This window comes from Medicago truncatula, chromosome 2 (genome assembly GCF_003473485.1).
Source record: "Medicago truncatula cultivar Jemalong A17 chromosome 2, MtrunA17r5.0-ANR, whole genome shotgun sequence".
Taxonomy (NCBI): Eukaryota; Viridiplantae; Streptophyta; class Magnoliopsida; order Fabales; family Fabaceae; genus Medicago; species Medicago truncatula.
In genome coordinates, this window is record NC_053043.1 from 45,011,624 (window position 1) to 45,029,308 (window position 17,685).

Sequence of the window (17,685 nt, forward strand, 5' to 3'; positions counted from 1 at the left end):
GCGTTCCTGCTAAGGTGTTGGCGTTTGTGTGGAAGGCTCTTCTTGACCGTATTCCAACAAGACATAATTTGGAAATTAGACATTGTTTTCCTCCGGATATAGGATCATCTTGTGTTTGGTGTTTATCCTTGCCCGAATGCACATCTCACATTTTTCTTCATTGTAACATGGCTAGGAGAATATGGATAAATTTAATAGGATGGTTGGATTTGAATTTTATTATGCCTCCGAACTTGGTGATTCATCGGGAGTGTTGGAGTAGTGGTGTTATGAAAAAGAAAATCCGGAAGGGGTTGAGAATGATTAGGCAAGCAGCGATTTGGGTGATTTGGAAAGCGCGGAATGAGTGCATTTTTAATGATGTCGTGACAAGATGTGATGAGGTGGTTGAAGATATCAAGTTGTTGTCGTGGAAGTGGGCGTTTGGGAAGAATTAATTTTCAACCTTGTTTATTCTACGAGTGGTTGTGGAGTCTGCGAGACTGCTTAACGCGTTGACTGGTTGCTGACTGAGGTTGTGCTTTCCTTTGGGTATAGCAGTAGTCTGTTACTGCTTCTGTTGCTGTTTTCTGGGTTTTTATTGCTATTTTTCTGCTGGCTTGTGCGTCATTGGGGGTCTGTTTTTTTTTGTCTGGTTTGCGGTGTTGTGTGTAGCTGCTGTTTGTTGTTTTGGTTGCGGCTGCTGGCTTCTCAGCATGTACCTGCGTGCTGCTGTTGGTGTGTTTGCTGGATCCATTTCAGGCTTAGCTATGGGACTGAATTTCGGAGCATAGTGCCGGATTTCAAAGTCATAGATTTTGCCATTTTGGTCGTTTGTGTTGGGGTGGTTTTTAAGGGGTTTTTGTTCGAACCGGTGTTTTGTGGCTACCGATTTTCCCTTGTATTTATTTTTTTTCACCCGAGCTTATTAGTGCATCTTGCACGGCCTTATTGGTTAATAATATTTTGCCGTTGAGAAAAAAAATTTGTAGAAGATGAAAATTCGTAATACGAAGGCATGGGGTCTGTAAATTTAAAAAAAAAAAAAAAAAATGATGGAGCAGGCAATGGCTTTGGGCTGGTTCACGATTGAGCCCAAGATGTTATGAGACAATGAAAACTGATGTTCCTACTTCATATTTTGCTTGAAAACATATGGAATTTACATATTACCGTTCGGTTTCCTTCATTTTCTTTGTTCCCAAATGATAGTTAGCTACTGTTGGGGTTAAATGTTTAATTTTTTATGTGTTTTCAAACAAAATCTGAAGTGGGAACAACAATGAGTAGAGACGATTCTCCTTTCTTTCTTTCTTTTTTATAAATAAGGTGGTTTTTTTCCTCAAAAATCTAACGCTAAGATTTACATATACCGAATATTATGAAGCGGAGAATTATAAATTTAAACAACATCTTATCATATCAAATGTTTATGTATCTTTCTACATCTGAATTGTACTTAAAGAATTAATGTGATTCTATTTTGATAGTTATAAAAAAATATGAGAGTACATCGTGTATACACAGGCTTTAGGCGAACTAGTTACATAGTTTGTTGTGGTTTTAGCTAAGTTTTAAACAATAATGATAATTATAGAGAAATATAATATCACGAAAATGTCTAAAGCGTTGCCATCATTGGATTTTCAATTGGCGGAAAACATGAGTGGTTGGATAAAAAAAATTACTTACAATTTTTTTCTCCCTATAAATAGATTTCAAAACACTAAGTGAGATTCTGACTAATCGAAGATGTTAGACTTCCATAACGTACTGAATCAAAATTCAAAATTTTGATTGAAAAAGATATTCATATTTAACACGTCTCAAATATGATGGAGGTAATCTGTTGAAACTAAACCTCCGATAGAAGGTAACCTATAGAAACCAAAACAAAATAGATCTCAAAACACAATGTGAAAAAGAATTAAAACGTTTTGCAAAACGACCTATTTAAAATCGAAACATCCTTTGACCAAAAAAAAAATCCAAACATCATAGCATATTAGAGACCATCAATTTTGATGGTGGCATTTTGAATTGATGTGTTTTGAATTTGATTAACTTGAATAAGATTACATCGTAATTTATGTCAAGAAAATAACCAGCCAAATTGAAGGCTAAGAAACACTGTAAATCAGTAATTTTTTTAAAATCAAACATTAGTTCCTTAAACTAAATGGATTAATTAATGACAAGAAACAACGAAATCATAGCCATAAAGCTCCAGCTTGTTTAAGCAATGGAACCAATTCACCAGAAATATGAGTAGCCATGAGACGATCCAATCCACCAAACAACTTACCACCTATAAACACCATTGGAAACTGCACATTTCCTTCAATTATTGATTCCAATTCTCTTGCAACAATCACTTCATCTTTCTCTTCTTCCACCTCATGAATTGCAGGGTTAACACCTAGACTTTGTAGAAGCCTTTTCACTACATGACTCATGCAGCAACCTCGTTTCCCAATAACTATCACAGCGTTCTCTGAAACCATGTTCAAAATCATCTTTTCTTCTCCTTTGGATGAAGCATGATTCTCCTTCTTCTTGTTAGAATAATAATTTTCATTGATGTTACCAAAATTGTTGTTGTGTGATGACATGTAAGGAATTGCTTGATGCATGATGTTAGTTTTGAGAGAGAGCGGGTTGGTTATGGAGATTATGAAGAGGATGTAGATGGAATATATATAAATGGAGAAAGGGATGGGATCGTTTTACTCGTTATTTTATTTTTGACAAAAGACTCGATTTAGTCTCGCACAATTTGCTAGTGATCCAATTTATTTTCGAACAAAAATAATACACAAATTAGTCTATGACATTTTTATACGAGTAAATTACATTTCCCTCCTCTTAAAGATGTTTGAATTACACTCCCCTCCTCTCTTATGTTAAAATATACACTTCACTCCCCTCTTATTCAAAACATATTATAAGATATTTCACTCCCCTCCCTTGAGAGAAGCTTGAATTACATTCCCCGCCCATTCTATGTTAAAATCTACGCTTTAGTCCCTCAATTTTTTTCTTCTAATAATCTTACAAAAAAATAATTTAACACACTTAAAAGAAAAATAGAATTGCGGGTTCATTTTAATATAATCAAATTTTGAATACATATCTTTCTCTATTTTTTATTCACAATTTCATTAACATATAATTTTAAATCATATTATAAAATATGAAACAATCCAAAATAAAATTAAAATATGTAAAAAATTACTAAAGTCGATTAAGTATGGTTATTTAAAAGTGAATTTTATACTCTAAATTATAAAATTAATAACAAAATATTTAAATTTAAGTGTTATTCACATTTTGATTATAAAGAAACGAAATTATATTTTTTAAATGGTGATTCAAAATTAATATATATTATACAAATATTTATATTAAAATAAATTAAAGTGTAGTTCATATTTAATTATTAAGGGAGTGGTTGTAATTCAAACATCTTATAGGGGAGAGAAGTGTAAATTTTACTTTTCTAAGGAAAATGAGTGTATATTTTAACATAAGAGGAAGGGGAGTGTAATTCAAACATCTTTGAAGGGTGAGGAGTGTAATTTACTATTTTTATATTAGAAACAAACTAATCACTCGGAATGATGACTAAATTTGATTGCGATAAAATTGTGAGAAATCAAATGGTTTTACTCATAATGACGTCAACGGGAATTGAGGAAAATAATGTTCAAAGTAATTACGCGGTAGTATTTGGTCATCTTAATGTTTGTTGTGGCTGACGTTTAAGGTTGTCACTTGTTTTGTTTGCAATTTGTGTACGTATTTGTTTGGACGGCGCCCAACTTATTATGCTCCATGTTTTGTCTTAAATCTGTTTTTTGTTTTAAAATAATAAATCCAATTTTGATCTCATTGCTGATGAGATGAAGATCCCGGACAATACGGAGAATATGATTTATTTGGATGGGTCAGTTTTTAAGGGAAATGGTGGATCAAAGAAAAAAGGATAAATAGAAAGAGGAGTGATATTTAAACATTCGTTAACAACTTTTGGGACAATTTAAATATATAAAGAAAGATGAGTATTAGCACAAAAACGAAAACAATAGAGAGAAAAAGTAAAAACATAATATGAATATGAAAGATAAAGTTGTCACAAAAAATATCAAAAAATGGTTGTTCAAATATCATTATAAAATATGATTGTCTCTAAGTTATTTGTTTTTCATTAGACTAATATCTTAAAAGGTCTTGCTAATCAACAAATAGTGATTATATGGTACGAATTTTTTTTTTCTTTTTAACTTTTTGCGAAATGAAGGGTGAAAATTTCAGTTCGATTTGTGTTGATTATGATGAGGTAGTCATCCCAACTTATAATAATAAGTAATTTTATGCAGTCCTAAGATTTAATATTAATCAATTTGGATATAATATTTTAATGTCCTAACAATAGTAAAATATTAAAATATTTTTAAATCCTAAGAAAACTTACTAAAGATTTAAAAATAAATACAGTTGATACACGCAGATAGTTGAATTATTTTAATGTCCTAAAGATTTAAAAATAAATACAGTTGAATTATTTTCTTATATTTCAATTTGTTGAATACACACAAATCATAGGATTTTTTTTTACTAACTTCCATTTGTTTGCATTTTTCAATAGTTATAATATTGTTAAGAGTAATGATATATGTACAACCATTTGGTACAACTTTAATAATAACTTTCATTTGTTTTCTTTTCATTGATCTAAAACAATATAGAGAAAAAGAAAGAGATAGAATAAAAATATAATGTGAGTATGAAAGAGAATGTTGTAAAAAGTTGTAATATCGTATAGACCGAGGTAGCACACATTGAATCGGTGAGGAAAGGGATGAGCAGGTGTGACGTCAGCATTGTCAAGATGCATGGTATCCATGTGGCAAGGATAATGCTTAACTACTCATGGCGTCACCAATGCTGTTTACACTTAACAAGCAACTCGTGGCTATTGCCACGTCAGCGGAAGCCTTAAAGAGAGGGATAACCTCGTGGCTGCATTAGAACCTTCCACAAAGCCCCCACCTTTATGCCAAAGACCACTCTCTTCATATTGAAGTGCTTCTAGTAAAAAAAAAGTTTGATAGACATCTATTTTTTTGAACACCCGCAATTTATGATTAATTCAGTTGAATGATTATGGGAGTGTACAAAAGTGTGTATTATAAACAATGACTAGGAACAGTGCCAAAACGACTAGGATCAGGAAATCTTAATTCGAACGTATCTACAGCTCAGAACAAACTTTTCCTTATTTCCTATTCGATTCTAGAAACAGCCAAACACTCCTAAACACAACTTCTGGAACATACCCTTTGATGTTTTGCTCGCAGCTTATGATATCAAAATCATGGGGTAAAAAGCACTGCACCTATAGGCTGAATAATGAGGGCAATACACGGCCTAACGAAATGAAAGATAAGAATGATACCGATAAACAATAACTTTTAGCAGTTGAATACACTATCTTAACTCATTGGAAAAGATTCCCTGTGAAAAATATAAAAATCCAACGAACTTATTTCAGGCAGCAAAATTAAATCAGGATGCCAGATTCAATAATAACTGGAGGTAGTTCATTTTATGCAACTTGGATCATTCGTTTGGGTCTCAGATAAACCCTCCCCCAAATTAACAAGGCCGTCATAGAGTTGTCTGTTCATTCCAACTAGGTCAGAATTCATGAAACTTTTCAAGAAAAATTACATCCTTCAAATTGATCGTTTTATACTAGAAAATTATTAAGAACCGTAAACAGAATAGCCAGCTCATTTTTTGCTAGGATCCAAGTTGATCCCCTGAAGATTCAGCAAAAGATCACCTGCTTCCAGGTAAACCTTGTTTGCTGAATTTGCAATAACATGTGCTATCTCCCTCGCGGCTTCTATCTTCCTCAGTGTGATGAAAGCTGGATTGTTGGCAATGGCTTGTCCGATCAGTTGGGCACTTTTAGCCTCACCCTGTTGATTTGTAAAAAAGGTCAGGGGGGAACTGAATATTTAGGAAGCAAAATATGTTCAACATTCAATGTTGATCAATAATGGACTGAGGTGTAAAACTGGCAATTGCAAATTACATACTACTTGTATTTAATTTTGACGTGTCATGCTAACCCGTGCCCTGAGGTCATTGTTTAAGAAACTCAAAAGGAAACTTTGTCTAGAAAATACAAGTCAAACTCTTGTTGAAGTAATAAATACATCATTTTCTATGCAAAAGCTACTTCTTTTGATTCCTAAAACAATAGCCTAAGGGCACTTGTTAATATTTTCCGATTTTACAACCCACATTAAACTTGACAACCAGATTTGTGAACAAACTCACTTGTTAGTGGTTACCAAAGATGTATCCAACATCATGATCAAGTCAAACTCTTGTTGAAGTAATAAATACATCATTTTCTATGTAAAAGCTACTTCTTTTGATTCCTAAAACAATAGCCTAAGGGCACTTGTTAATATTTTCCAATTTTAAAACCCACGTTAAACTTGACAACCAAATTTGTGAACAAACACACTTGTTAGTGGTTACCAAAGATGTATCCAACATCATGATCAAGTCAAACTCTTGTTGAAGTAATAAATACATCATTTTCTATGCAAAAGCTACTTCTTTTGATTCCTAAAACAATAGCCTAAGGGCACTTGTTAATATTTTCCAATTTTAAAACCCACGTTAAACTTGACAACCAGATTTGTGAACAAACACACTTGTTAGTGGTTACCAAAGATGTATCCAACATCATGATCAAGAGAACAGATAAGACTGCTAGTTTTGGAACCAGATAAAATAATAATTAACATTTTTGCCGAATGTGTTCTGCACGAAAATATAAAAACAACAAAAACATGTACCAGGCACCACAGCAGTAATAACTGCATAAGAATTCACGGTTTCTTCTTACCTGTGCTCTAATTACAGCACTTCTCTTGTCTTGCTCAGCTTTTTCCACAACAAATTTAGCCCTCTCAGCTTCTTGTGCAGCCACCTGCTTGGCTTCAATTGCAGCAGTAAACTCCTTGCCAAAGGTCAGACTAGTAATTGACACATCATCAAGAGCAATGTTGAAGTTGGCTGCCCTCTCAGTCAGAATCTTCCGGATTTCACGACTAACAGCCTACAAAGAATAGATCTATTAAAACATACTTCTTTGTTGAGAATTGAAATTAACAATGATGTCAATTAAACAAACAAAACAATAATACTTTCCCACTTAAAATGAATTCAAACCAATAAATAAATTATAAGATGTGATTTTAATTTCATAAAACATGTGCTACCGGGTAATGACAAGAACTTATGCATAATATTTTCAAGGACAGATCATGTGTATGTATATTAGTCGTACTTCTATCAAATATAGAAAGAAAAAAAATCTAACATAATGACAGGCAAAGGAAAAAAGTTAACTCAGTAACTAGCAACATGATTTGAATAATAACTTGAGTGTTAATGCATCACAGCTAGATTTTCTACTTACCTCTCGCTGTGTAATAAGTTGGCTGGCATTGTACTGGGCAACCACAGCTTTCAAAGTTTCATGTATGATTGAAGGCAAAACCCGTTCATTATAGTTCTCTCCAAGGGTCCGATAAACTGTAGGTAGCTGGCCAGGCAAAGGACGAGTAAGGACTCGAAGTCCAATTTTCACCTGTAAAGTGTGAACATGCAGTTTTAAATTTATAAAACATCTATAATCTATAAACTTGAAGTACTGGAAATTGGTTTCATGAAACCAAACATCTATGCTACCTATGAATTATTAATAAAACTTTCCAACATTGTCATCCAAAAAAATTAGAAGTCATAATAAGTCATCAAACAACCCTGGGAAAGTGGGAGAAACAACATTTTGCAGATATTTACGTGAGAGTATTATGCAAATTCAGAGGCTTAACATGAAAAGGGAAATTCAGACTACAAGGCCAATCACCAGATGTTTAACAGCATCAAAAGTTCAAAGAGAAACCATTTTAAATCACCACACAGACACGGAAATGATCAACATATCTTTATAGCATTTCAGATTTGAAATAGTTCTTGAGGGGCACTTGTTATGTTTTGAAGTTTAAGCTGATATAATAATTAAATAGACAATAATCATCGTATAGTTAAGTCCCAATGCCAGGCTCACAAGATTGAAATGTCTACAATCGATGAGAAAAATCTAAATACTAACGGATTTAATTATATCATTGAAGTCTTACAATTTGAATATGCTATATCCAAAATGGGCATTTTATGCAATAACAAAATAGCCACCTAGCAATAATTTTGCAATCAGGAAACAGCTAAACATGTATAAACATTCCTAAATATAAAGGGACACTTAGATATAAATGTTTATTCAATAAACACTTATCAGTTCCTCAAAACAAATTCATGTGGAATTGTGAGTGCACTTTTTAAATCTGAATGCAGTTCTATATCTGCTTCGCATTCATGGAAATTATATCACTGGTCAAACATAATGAAACATATAGAGGATTGAGGACATTACTTTGTTAACTAGGGGGTGGTCCAATATGAATGATGCACATAACGGAAAAATACATAATGATTTTCAGACAGGTATACCATCACAAAGTATATAGGGAAAAAGGAAGAAATACCAAATTCCTCGTAAGACAACTTCTTTATAATTAATCGAATATATGCAATTTCAGTTCTAAGAGTACATGCTACAGCTTCTAAGACTTTGGCATCAAAGCGGCAACCTAATGACAACATGCAAATCTAAGTAAAACCGGATTTAAGGCCTGTGTGGATCGGCTTATTTGAGCTTATCTACCAGCATAGGTTTTGTGAGGTTGTTTAGGAGAACTTATGAAAAAAGCTTACGCCACTTTTCATAAGCTTTTTTAACTTTATTTCCATAAGCTTTATATAGCTTCTAAAAACAGTTTAAAACATATACAAAAACAATTTAACTTTATTTTATCTTTAGTTATAGGAAAAACTTATATAAACTTATACATAAGTGCTTATTATGATAAGTACTTGTGCTTTAAGGTTTAAGCTGCAAATAAGTTGTTCATCCAAACAGGTACTTACCATCTGCAGATCACGACTCCCAGAAGTACTCTCAACCAAATGAGGACGTGCACGAACATCATAGATCACCGGCCTCTCAAACCAAGGAATCACGAAATGGGTTCCTTCAGGATAAACCTACACATCAAACAAAACACCAATAACTAATATCATTTCCATTCACAAAACCGATAAATTCAACGAAATGAAGTTACAATCAAAACCCTAAACCCTAGAAAATGACCTTGTCTTTGACACCAACGAGACGATTGAACACAATAGCACGGTGACCTCCTTCAACATTGTAAAGACTGTTAGCAGCAGCATACAAACCAATTCCACCAATAATTCCCAATTTCGCCAGTGTTGAAGCAGCACCACCACTTGGAACTTTCATATTCTTCATATTATTCATCTTCAAAAAATCACAAATCAAACGATTAACATCAAAAATAGTTTCGGATTTCACGCGCGTGAACGAACACAATGCGTGATTTAGAATCAATGAACCCTAAACAAAAACGAAAATGAGCTACGCAAAAAAAATTCTCGCAAATAAATAGAAAATGAAAATTGATTTCTAAGGTGGAAGATTCTCGAGAGAGAAAATTGAAGAAATGGATTGTTGTACCTTGAAGATTGCAATGAACGAGTGTGAGAAGAAAGAAATGGGTTTATGAAGATTTTTATGAGTAGGGTTTAATTAAACTTTCTGAACAAGAAAACCGTACGGTTCGGGAATTGGGGGAAAAAAGTAGTGAGGATTTTATTGGGCCTTTTGACTCAATCTTCATAGGCCCAAATAAAGTGATATTGGTAAACTTATGATTGTGACATGTCAAAATTTATTAGGTTGAATGTGTATTTTGTTTAAGGAGACAATTTATTAAGCAACTAAATTAAAATGCAATAGAAGGATAATATACTTGACATAAAAAAGGATAATATCTTCAATCCAAAGAATATTATAAGAAGATAAACAATCTTAAAAATTGTGTTGTCGCATTAGCACTATGTTTTATACTCCCTCCGGTCCTATTTATAAGAGAATTTTGGGTCAACAAAAGTTGATGTATCTAGTTAAAAATTCAGTCCAAATACATTCACTTTTATTGACCTAAATTTATCTTATAAATAGGACCGGAGGTAGTATGATTCGATGAAAAGAAATGAAAACGGAAGCTAAAACGATTACCATCAAAAAGCATCATCCTAATCCTAAATTAAGCTTGATCATTTAAAAGATTGTGAAAACCACAATCATATTAGCTTGGAATGTGTTGGTTGATAAATGATTTGGCTAGTTTTATTCTACTTAACATATGTTAAAGAGTGCTAAATCAGACAAAAGTCATTAAATACACGAGTGAACATTTAAAAGTGTGTAAACATTTATGAATGGCTCCTTCCTTCAAAAATAATTCTAAATAATTACGAATGCCATGCCCAATTTTTCCTTTATTAATTTTCGTTAGATTAATTCAAATGGAAAGTTGTGAATATTCTACTTGCTACTAACAAGGACTAACAACAACTCATGCACTAAAATTTAATGTTAAATAAATTGACTGGAAAAAGAAAAAAAGACAAGTAGGTGTTATTAAATTTTTTCCACTTCATCTAGTAATCAAACTTTTTTATTTTAGAGAATCTGACAATCAAACTTGGGTTATTCAAAATAGATATACTTTCAGTCCAATTCAGTTTTACACTAATATTGATTTTTTTTATAGCATATCATCAATTTAAAAATGTAATTACAGGTATAAATTGAATTAATAAATATCATTTTCTCTTGCACAAAAAAAAAAAAAAAAAAATTAATTAATTGATGTAACGACATAGTAATTTTTTCATCAAAGTCAATGTGAAACTTATTTATACTCACAAGAGATGTTTTTAAATCCTTCAAAATATGTAAGACAAGCATTACATACATGTAAAAAAAAAAACATAAAATAAATACAAAGAATAAGCCAGGTTCATATCAAATCAAACCCAAGACAAAGAAGATCAAATGAAAAAAAAAATACATGAAACTCAAAAAAGTTTCTCATCAAAGAAGAACTCCCATGCAAATCAAACCAAGCCCAGCAACAAATCCAAAACCGACATTCCTTCCAGCTGCACTATCATCCTTCTTACTAGACGCAGGAGATGGAGCATCACCTTCAACGTCGCTGCTGCTCGGAGTTTTGGAAGGAGTTTTCGACGACTTAGGAGCTGGAGATGAAGATGGAGACTTAGCACCAAAAAGTTCAGAAGGTAACAAAACCTTGTCCAATTGATAAACAGCCAAAGGAAATTGTTGTCTCAATGCATTGTTGATAGGTACAGTAACAACTCCAGTTGAAACATTGACTTGGTTACCTTGTGAAGTGAAGTGAAGACCCCAGTTACCTTCTTTACCAGAAGCTTGTGTTCTAACTGGGTTAGAAACTGTTAAGAAATCGGAAAGAGAGTAGTATTTTGGTGTAACATGGTAGAGAATGAGTTGAACTTTCTGTTGGTCGGAGAGGTCGTTGATTGCTCCTGATATTAGACATAAATGTTAGTTATACTAATTAGTTACATTCAAGTTATAATTATAGGAGTAAAAACATCTTATGAACATGTCATACATTATGACAAAAGATAAATTTGTTTCATATATAATACTGACGCACATACACACATATACCCATCGGACATGACACGAACACACCGATACAGATAATAATTTGAGAAAATGTTATAGTTTAGTGTAATCATAGGTGTCGTGTTAGTGTCGGTGTCGGATACTGATGCGTGTCCGACACAGGACACGTCTAATCTGAAGAGTGTTTGTGCTTCATAGTTACCTGATGGAAGATTTTGGAAGGCATTGTCTGTTGGGGCAAAGATTGTGAAACCTTCTGAAGTTGAGTTGAGTTGGGTTTGGATTTGAGTGAGTTGTTGAGTTTCATTGAGGAGACGAATGAGGAAGTTGTATTGACCAGCTTTTTCAAAGATTGTTGTGATGTTGATTGGGCCTGAGGGTGCTGGTGCTGGGGCTTGGGCTTGGATTTGTGGAGTTAAGAAGGGAATGAGAGTGAGAAGAATGAGTGCAAGAGGTGTTGTAGTGGTGAGTGCCATGTTGGTAAGTTAGTGAAGGAGAATTAAGATTTGAAGATGAGGTTTGGTGAGTATGTGGAGAGGTGGAGAGGGGTTTTATTTGGAGAGGAATATTATTAATAAGGTAATTTGGTTGAGAATTTGTTGGCATGAGCTGGATCAAGGCTAGCATATATCAATATATTCCCTTAGTTGACAAATGAATACAAAAATAAATCACATCAAAGTTGCAATAAGGAATGAAGTTTAACATTTGGTTGGAATGATAAGAAATTACATGTTGTGTTATATATGCAAGTTTGCAAAAAGTCAAGCCTAATTTGTTTTGGTAGGTTGCATTATATGGAAATTCTTTAGAGTGGATCAAATACAGACCCTAGTTTGCTGTAAAAGGAATGAGATACTTCTTATACTGATTAACCATTGTTTTATGTTCATTAAAAGAAAGTGTTTCTTCCACCCACTTCTTACCATGTGCTCTGTTTTGGGCGTACAAGACGCACAATCAAACTCGCGGAAAAAATGGGAAAAATACAAAGGATGCCGCATATATACGGAACATCAAACACCCAAAGAAGAAAACCCAATACAACGACGCCAAAACAATGATGCAAGAATATACTTTACAATAGAGCGAAGCATACCCCTGCATCAAGCATGAAACACCCAAAGCAAGAAACCAGCCATAAACACTACTTTCGTTTTTTCATTTATAGCTTATGTATTTTTTGCTCTCTCTCTTTTTTCCCTTGTAATTACTCTTTTTCATACCAATTTTTCCACAATTTAATGACTTATAATTTTGAAAAGTAAATTATAATGATTTAATAATTCAACAAAATTATTTATGCTTCTTAATTAATATGCCATGATATGATAAAGTGACTTATATAACAACGTTATAAAAATAAAATTATGAAACGTATAACACAACTATATATACATTTATAGTAATATGTACTAATATAATAATACAATAATTTTTGAAAGTCTGGACAAACAACAACAGTTGTAAAACGGTGGTTGGCAGGCTGGCATATATATATAAACCTAAGTACCTAACACATGGGATACACTATCATACTAAATAAATCAATTTTATGATAAGATATACTGTTTTGCATTATGTAGGCCATGAGTATCATTGTCAAAAAATACGACTAAACTCTTAACAAACAAAGTACGATTAAACTATGTAAGTCTGGCATTGTGTTTTGCATTATGATTAGATAAACTGTTTTGCTAGCTCACAAGTCACAAGGCCATGTACATCGCTTGCATTAATTGCTACGACATAAGAGTGGAATATAATGGCATGTGTGTGGTTCCCTTGAAATGTAGGTGAATTGTGCGACTGAGAGACATTCTTTATACTGAATATGGTTTATTTTTTGCTCTGCATTTTCTTAGTTTTATTATAAGTCACTTCTTAAATCAAATACGTAATTGTGTTGGCCACTCCCACTTTATAGTCATCCATTGTTAAGTATTTGATTTTGGCATTTTATTTGCTTAAGACTTTTTTTTAATTTTTAGTTTGGTTAATTTTGTAATAAAAGTCCTTTGGCAAATAAACTAAAAACTAACTTTTGAACTTTTATAAAGTATTCGGAGATTTACATCTAGATGGCGCACTACCCCCCACGTCTTAAGTGGATAGCTTCTAAAAAATAAAAAAATTGTATGAGAAAAGTGGGAAAAATGGGAGTGCATCATGTCCATTATTTTATCATGTTTTTGTTTTGTCATATCCAAAGTTTATAACTTACAATTCGTATAAAGTTGTGTCTAAAATTGGGTCTTCAAAATCATGTCTTACAATCTCTCAAAAAAAAAATCATGTTTTCAAATCTTCTTAAAAATAATAATATCAGATCTTCAAACAAAAGCCTACATATCTTCATCAAAACAAAGAAGTATGCATGATTGTGAGACATCAACTAAGAGGTACGTAATTTAGCTTATGACATTGTTGCATTCGTTGAGTTGAGTTGATAATGATAGTTGTCTCTTAATGAATCAAATTAAAAACCATATTTTTACAAATTATATGATCAAGAAGAAGGACTGAATCAATAAACATTAAAAATAGTTTATTAAAGATGCTTTTGATTTGATGGTTATTACTTAAACCCAATATTTATATTGAATTCTGTAAATGATGTTATTTTTATTAATATCTTGATCATTATAGCTATCTTGATCATTATCATAAGGTTCATTACACAAAGGCTCGATCCAACGTGATTCATCTCTACCCTCAAATCCTCTCTGACTCATAACGCTTCAACGACTAGTAACGACTCTTCAACATCTCTGGATTTTGAATTTAAAAGAAAACGGAAAATTACTTTTAGGCTTCCATTTTTTCTCTCGATCATCTTAAAAAGACCAAAATACCGTCAACGGTTGTTACTTTTTATTTGGGAGACCTTCTAAATCGGTTTAAGTGATTTAAAAAGTAATTAAATCAATCTAAAAAACTATGAACTACAGTTAAATGCCGTTAGGCAAACGAGCAAAAAGAGAAGTTTTGGAAGGGTGAAGAGTAATTTTCCCAAAGGCATGAGTATATTCATAAAAAATTGGGCCCAAAAGTGGATCTTGAAATAAAAGCCCACCAAAACTAAAAAAGCCCAAACTCCTCATCAAGAAGACAAAGAAAGAAGCAAACGAGAGAATTACAACAAAACTCATTTCCTTCATTCTTTCTTCTTCTTGCATTTTGATCTCTTCTTGAAAACCATTTTCATTTCTCTCTCTCTCTCTGCAAACAAACTGGTTTATGGCAAAAAACAACAAGTATGCATCCATCAACTTCAACCATATCTACGATAACAAACCCATAACAACCACCAAAACCAACAACGCTTCAAAGAACCCTTCTCTTTCATCTTCTTCTTCCTTCTCATCGGCTTCGTATTCTGCTGTTTCCGCACCAAACAAACATGGCCGAATCCTCGTTCTAACCCGACCCACACCCAAACCCATTTCACATCCCACCCCTCCCGCACAATCACAACAATCCAAACCCAACCCGATCCAGGCTCCTGTTTCTTCAGATCGACCACGGTCTCAACCGGGACCAGATTCAATCTCGCTTCGTCCATTGGGTCGAACCGGTTCTTTGTCGTCGGGTCTTTTACCGAACCCTGTTTTGAACGGCGAGAAAGAGAAGAGTTTGCCGGTGAAAAGTGGTAAATTTGTGCCGCCGCATCTTCGGCCAGGGTTTGTGCCGAGGGAGGAGTGTCTTAGGGAAAACTTGCGACCCAAGTCTGGCGGTAATGAGAGGATGAGGAAGGTTTCTGGGTCTGATACGGGTTTTGGGAATCGACCCAATTCTAGTGGATGATCATCATCATGATCATGGTATGTGCTTTCTTTTTTGTTTTAGCAATTTCATTTTCTTGGTTGTTCTTTAATGGTTAATTGTAAGATATTTGTGAGATGATAATATTAAATATGATGAAGTTAATTGGGTGTTGCTTATATTTCAGACAGAAACTAGTATGTGGCTTATGTATGTTAGGATCTTTGGAGTTTGGATAAACTTGATAATTTTTGTTTCATGAGAGCATTTAAAGGGTATTTTTGGAATGATAACATTAGTTATATGGTGAAATTAGATAGTGTTTGCTTATATGATATATTGCTGCTTACAAGGGAGAATCTTAGGAATTGGAGGAAGATTAGATTGTTTTGTGGGCTCTTTGAATAAACTTTTCAAGAATAAAAAAACAAAAAGGTTTAAATCTTTTTAAGTTTTAATAAGAATGATATGAGGATTAGGTTTCATTCTAAGTTGAAATTTGAGTTTTTCAATTTTTTTGAAACTCTTCTCTTTCATTTAACTTCTCCTTAGATATCCATAAGGTTGGAAAGATTTTTTATTTTGTTGTAAGTGAAGAGTTACAAGTGTATGTTAATTGAGAACCTTATCCAAAGTAGTTCTTAAGAAGATGAGAATAAAAATGCTTTATAAGAATAGTCCAACTGTTTTGTTGTCATATAATTTTGTCTTTAGAAATCTCTTGTACAAAAATGGTGTCTATATCTGCTTCTAGAATGCAGATCATATAAAGAAATATCTGACTGTTGATAAAAAAAACCATATATACAAGTAGGCGTCATTGTTTTTAGAGATTTTATTGTGTACATGTTTGGATTAGCGGTGAGGTTGCCAAGTTGGCGAGCCACCGTGATTTGGTAAAAGCTACACAAAATCATGGTGTCGCCATAATTTTGCCGAACTTTACCATCAAACCAAACATACACTGGATCAAAATAAGGGTGATGTTTTTGTGGGGTTCTTGATTAAGAGGATTTTTTGTGCCCATTTGAAGCACATTTACTGATTCGGGCATTTCATGTCTTGTTGTATTGAGCCTGGAAGCATACTAAGAGTATGACCAATTTAGTTTTACTTAGAATCATGGTGAATTTAGATCACAGAACATGTCAACAATAAAGTAACTTTCCATATCATTTTCAATTTAAATGTATATATATTAACCATATTCTATGTTAAACTCTTCATTGCATTTTGTATGTCTAATAAATAAGTAAAAGGGCAACCAGATGCACAAAGCTTTAGCCTTTGTGGCTTAAATATGTTCATGAAATTGGTTTTTCTATCATGTTACGTTACATCTGTTGTTGAAAAAAGATATGGTGCTGCTTTACTTGGCAATTGTATGACATAGACTTATAGAAAATGTGTTTGTGCAGAATAGTTGAATTCTTTTCAGAGGATGAAGATAAAAGGCATTTTGTCATGATAAAATGTCTGTGCAGAACAGTTATCTGTACATATCCTTTGTCCCTCTGGAACTGACATCAATTTTCACAAGATGGCATCTCAAATCATTGAAGATGAAACATGACCTGAAGACAGATTCTCAACACCTAACGTTGCGATTTGTAACAAAATTTGTAATGATTCGCAAGATGATTTGGTTCTTGTTTACCACTGATGACAATAGTGTAGAATCTACGCACGTACATATTTTAAATACCCTGCTAAACTTTTTCTACTGTATTTTTTTTCTTTCTGGCATGCCTTTATACATAGAGCATGTGTTGTTTGATTGAGAAGCAATCCAATCCTTTAGTTGTTTGTTGTATTTTGCTTGTCGCAATGTCTTGCTATTTCAGTTTTTGGTAGTTGCACATGCTTGGCTTTTAAGTTTCCCTATAAATGGTTTCACGTATTCACCTAAGTAGGGTTAAATATCAGGTTGTTAAATAGAGACAAGTAATCCACAGTAGAATAGAGAAATTCTGAAGAGTTTATAAATGAGAAGTAGGAGTGATGAATAAATTACAGATTATAATAACTTAATAAGTGCTACTACATTTTCATGTAATGTCATGTCGTTTTTGTTATATTTTAAAATTATGGCTGCTAGTGATAATGTCTAATGTCATTTTCGTGTTACTTAGTCGTCTATTTTTAATTTTTAATTATTGTCAACGAAGAAACTGTTTGTGATTCCTCAATACTTTTTTGTTCTTATCGTTTAAACCAAAGACAACCCATAAGCAGCCAGCACA

At 33.0% G+C, this 17,685-nt stretch overlaps 4 protein-coding genes across 5 annotated transcripts; 1 reads left to right on the forward strand and 3 right to left on the reverse strand.

The window, feature by feature from the left end:
• Nucleotides 1–2,012: 2,012 nt before the first annotated feature.
• LOC25487713 (monothiol glutaredoxin-S9) lies at nucleotides 2,013–2,715 on the reverse strand. The gene has a single exon (XM_013609710.3). The coding sequence runs from the start codon at nucleotides 2,610–2,612 to the stop codon at nucleotides 2,190–2,192; it is 423 nt and encodes a 140-aa protein (XP_013465164.1). The 5' UTR covers nucleotides 2,613–2,715; the 3' UTR covers nucleotides 2,013–2,189.
• Nucleotides 2,716–5,499: 2,784 nt separating this feature from the next.
• Nucleotides 5,500–9,828, reverse strand: LOC25487714 (prohibitin-1, mitochondrial). The gene is made up of 6 exons (XM_013609711.3): nucleotides 9,671–9,828; nucleotides 9,284–9,454; nucleotides 9,061–9,177; nucleotides 7,487–7,657; nucleotides 6,911–7,123; nucleotides 5,500–5,966 (listed from the first exon to the last, which is right to left on the reverse strand). Exons 2-6 carry the CDS (start codon nucleotides 9,452–9,454, stop codon nucleotides 5,775–5,777), a joined length of 864 nt encoding a protein of 287 aa, XP_013465165.1. The 5' UTR covers nucleotides 9,671–9,828; the 3' UTR covers nucleotides 5,500–5,774.
• A 1,039-nt stretch (nucleotides 9,829–10,867) lies between these two features.
• On the reverse strand, nucleotides 10,868–12,235 carry LOC25487715 (fasciclin-like arabinogalactan protein 13). The gene is made up of 2 exons (XM_013609712.3): nucleotides 11,880–12,235; nucleotides 10,868–11,571 (listed from the first exon to the last, which is right to left on the reverse strand). Exons 1-2 carry the CDS (start codon nucleotides 12,151–12,153, stop codon nucleotides 11,096–11,098), a joined length of 750 nt encoding a protein of 249 aa, XP_013465166.1. The 5' UTR covers nucleotides 12,154–12,235; the 3' UTR covers nucleotides 10,868–11,095.
• Nucleotides 12,236–14,326: 2,091 nt separating this feature from the next.
• On the forward strand, nucleotides 14,327–17,255 carry LOC25487716 (uncharacterized). 2 transcript variants are annotated; one of them, XM_024776768.1, is made up of 2 exons: nucleotides 14,327–15,501; nucleotides 16,861–17,255. In XM_024776768.1, exon 1 carries the CDS (start codon nucleotides 14,918–14,920, stop codon nucleotides 15,482–15,484), a length of 567 nt encoding a protein of 188 aa, XP_024632536.1. In that variant the 5' UTR covers nucleotides 14,327–14,917; the 3' UTR covers nucleotides 15,485–15,501; nucleotides 16,861–17,255. The 2 variants fall into 2 exon arrangements, with proteins under 2 accessions (XP_024632536.1, XP_024632537.1); XM_024776769.1 differs by having other exon boundaries at nucleotides 16,866–17,255.
• Nucleotides 17,256–17,685: the final 430 nt, after the last annotated feature.